The sequence below is a fragment of the Helianthus annuus genome, chromosome 12, assembly GCF_002127325.2.
Source record: "Helianthus annuus cultivar XRQ/B chromosome 12, HanXRQr2.0-SUNRISE, whole genome shotgun sequence".
In the NCBI taxonomy this organism is placed as follows: Eukaryota; Viridiplantae; Streptophyta; class Magnoliopsida; order Asterales; family Asteraceae; genus Helianthus; species Helianthus annuus.
Genome location: NC_035444.2, coordinates 153,328,058 through 153,330,226, shown reverse-complemented (window position 1 = coordinate 153,330,226; position 2,169 = coordinate 153,328,058). Strand labels below are relative to the sequence as shown.

Genomic DNA, 2,169 nt, shown 5'->3' with positions numbered 1-2,169 from the left:
ATTTAATTGGAACAATAAGCAAACTTGGTTACATTTCTGTGGCATTTTCCTTTTGTTTTAACCCCAACTTATGAGTTAATTAATTTGCAGGATGAGTAACTTACTCGTTAACTTCTCTTTTTCTTCTTCAGAGACATATGCAACAAATCCATTGAAGCTTCTTTCATAGCTCCGTATCAGAGCTTGGCCTGCAAAACTGTTATTTTAGAAATTAGAAATAAAAATTAGTTATATATATATATTTTCAAATTCAATAGTTAAAATCATGATAAGATATACCTGGGATGAATAACTTTATTAATTATTTGTGAGTGATGTAGTGAAGGCGAGTATTCACCCTTAGGGAGAGATCCCATATAAGCAATATAAATCTGTAAAATTTTACATCCATAAGCACTACAGTTAAACAAGAACATAAGCAAATTACATGCTCATAGAGTATAGATGGACATGTTGAGTAAAATTTGAAGTCCAGCCTTTTTTTTAACTTATATAATGATCTGATCATGACAATAAGACGGCGATAAACTTGAATTAAAAAAGTAACATATGTTACATCCGAAGCGGCTCAAAAGAATTTAATAATCAAAAATAATCAATAGGTAACAATTGACTAACCTTCCGTTCATTTAGGGAGGAGACCAAAGACATGAATATGCATATGCATATAGTTAGAAATGTTGTAAATGATAATCAGAGACAAAAGATAATCGAAAGGAACTGAACTTTATTGATTTTATTTCTTGCATACAAACAGGAAAAACGAGCCTTTATTTATAGGCTTTACAAGAACGAATAAAAGGAAATACTTAAATATGGAGATGATATTAGGGATCTTTTATTTTTCTAAATTATTTTTTTTTCTATTTCTAACACTCCCCCTCAAGTTGAATTGTGGGATATCCATGATTCAACTTGGATTGGTTTTGATTTTGGGTTTTGATTGGTTTTTGGTTTGGCTACCGTCTCCTTGACATGGTAGTTTGATCTATTGAGTTACCGCCTTTCGACATCGTAACTTTTGGTTTGATTTGAGTTACCGCCTTCTAGACATGGCAACCGATTTTGGGTTTTGGTTTCCCCTCAAGTTGAAAAAATTCAACTTGGCCATTTGGGTCTTGGCATTGGTTTGGGTTTTGATTTTGTTTTGATTTGGTTTTTTTTGGTTTTGGTTTTTTTTTTTTTTTTTTTTTTGAGGTTTTGATTTTTTTTAGCGAATTTTTTTGAGCTCTGATTCCTTTTTTGAGCTTTGATTGTTTTGAGCATTGTTTTTTTTGAGCTTTGTGTTTTTTTTTTTTTTTGAGCGGAACGTTGATGCTTGTTTTTTTTAATATTTTCTTTTATCTAAAAGCAAGGAAGCCCTAGCCCTTCGCCTGCACAAAATACCAAAAACCGCTAACTGCTTTCTCCCCTGAGTTGTCCATGAACTTGAACATACATTCCTTCCAATATCGCTTCCATCTCCTTCGTGTCAACAGCCTCATGAACCCATCTGTTACAGTCAATACCACCCGTACCATCATCAAGCACAAAAGAAACATCAGTAACCCTCTCAGCTTTATTCAGCACCATCCCAACCAACTTAACGTTATTGACATCAACACCGTCAATGAGAAAAATCACTTTATCGTCATTTGACAACAACGCTTTGTTGATTTTCTTCACGGTTAATGGAATCAGCGTCTGCTTATCACGATGCTTGCTTAAGGCGAAGGGGAATGGATCTGTAGTCTGAGTGGCCTGAGAAGGCATGAAACCTCCGCCGGAGAAGGCGGCGGCGCCGTCGAACTCGCCACCGTACATGTTTTTTTTTTTTTTCGATCAGAGTCGGTGTATGGTGAAAGATATCTAATAGTGATTGTTGATTTATTGTGAGAGAGTGAATTTGGGAGTTAGGGTTGAAAGTTTGAAACCCTACTGACAGATGAATGAAATGTGTTCCCGCCAATTTATTTCCACCTTTTGGGTTGAAGCGGTTGCAAGGTTCGTCGATTGAAAGGTTCGTTGGGGAACTGTTTGACGAAGACGAAGACAAAATCTTCGTTTGGGGGGGTTTGAATGAAGATTGACTCTTCGTTGGGGAGTTTTACAAAGATCGATTTGTTTGAGGTTTGTTGAACGATTTTGGTTTTGGTTTGAGATTGACGAACAGAGTTTTCAAGGATCATA

The 2,169-nt window shown here is 35.5% G+C and overlaps 1 protein-coding gene across 1 annotated transcript; it reads right to left on the bottom strand.

Annotated features, from left to right (window-relative positions):
• Positions 1 to 1,395: 1,395 nt before the first annotated feature.
• Positions 1,396 to 1,803, bottom strand: LOC118485134 (replication protein A 32 kDa subunit B-like). Its single transcript, XM_035981395.1, has one exon. The coding sequence runs from the start codon at positions 1,801 to 1,803 to the stop codon at positions 1,396 to 1,398; it is 408 nt and encodes a 135-aa protein (XP_035837288.1).
• Positions 1,804 to 2,169: the final 366 nt, after the last annotated feature.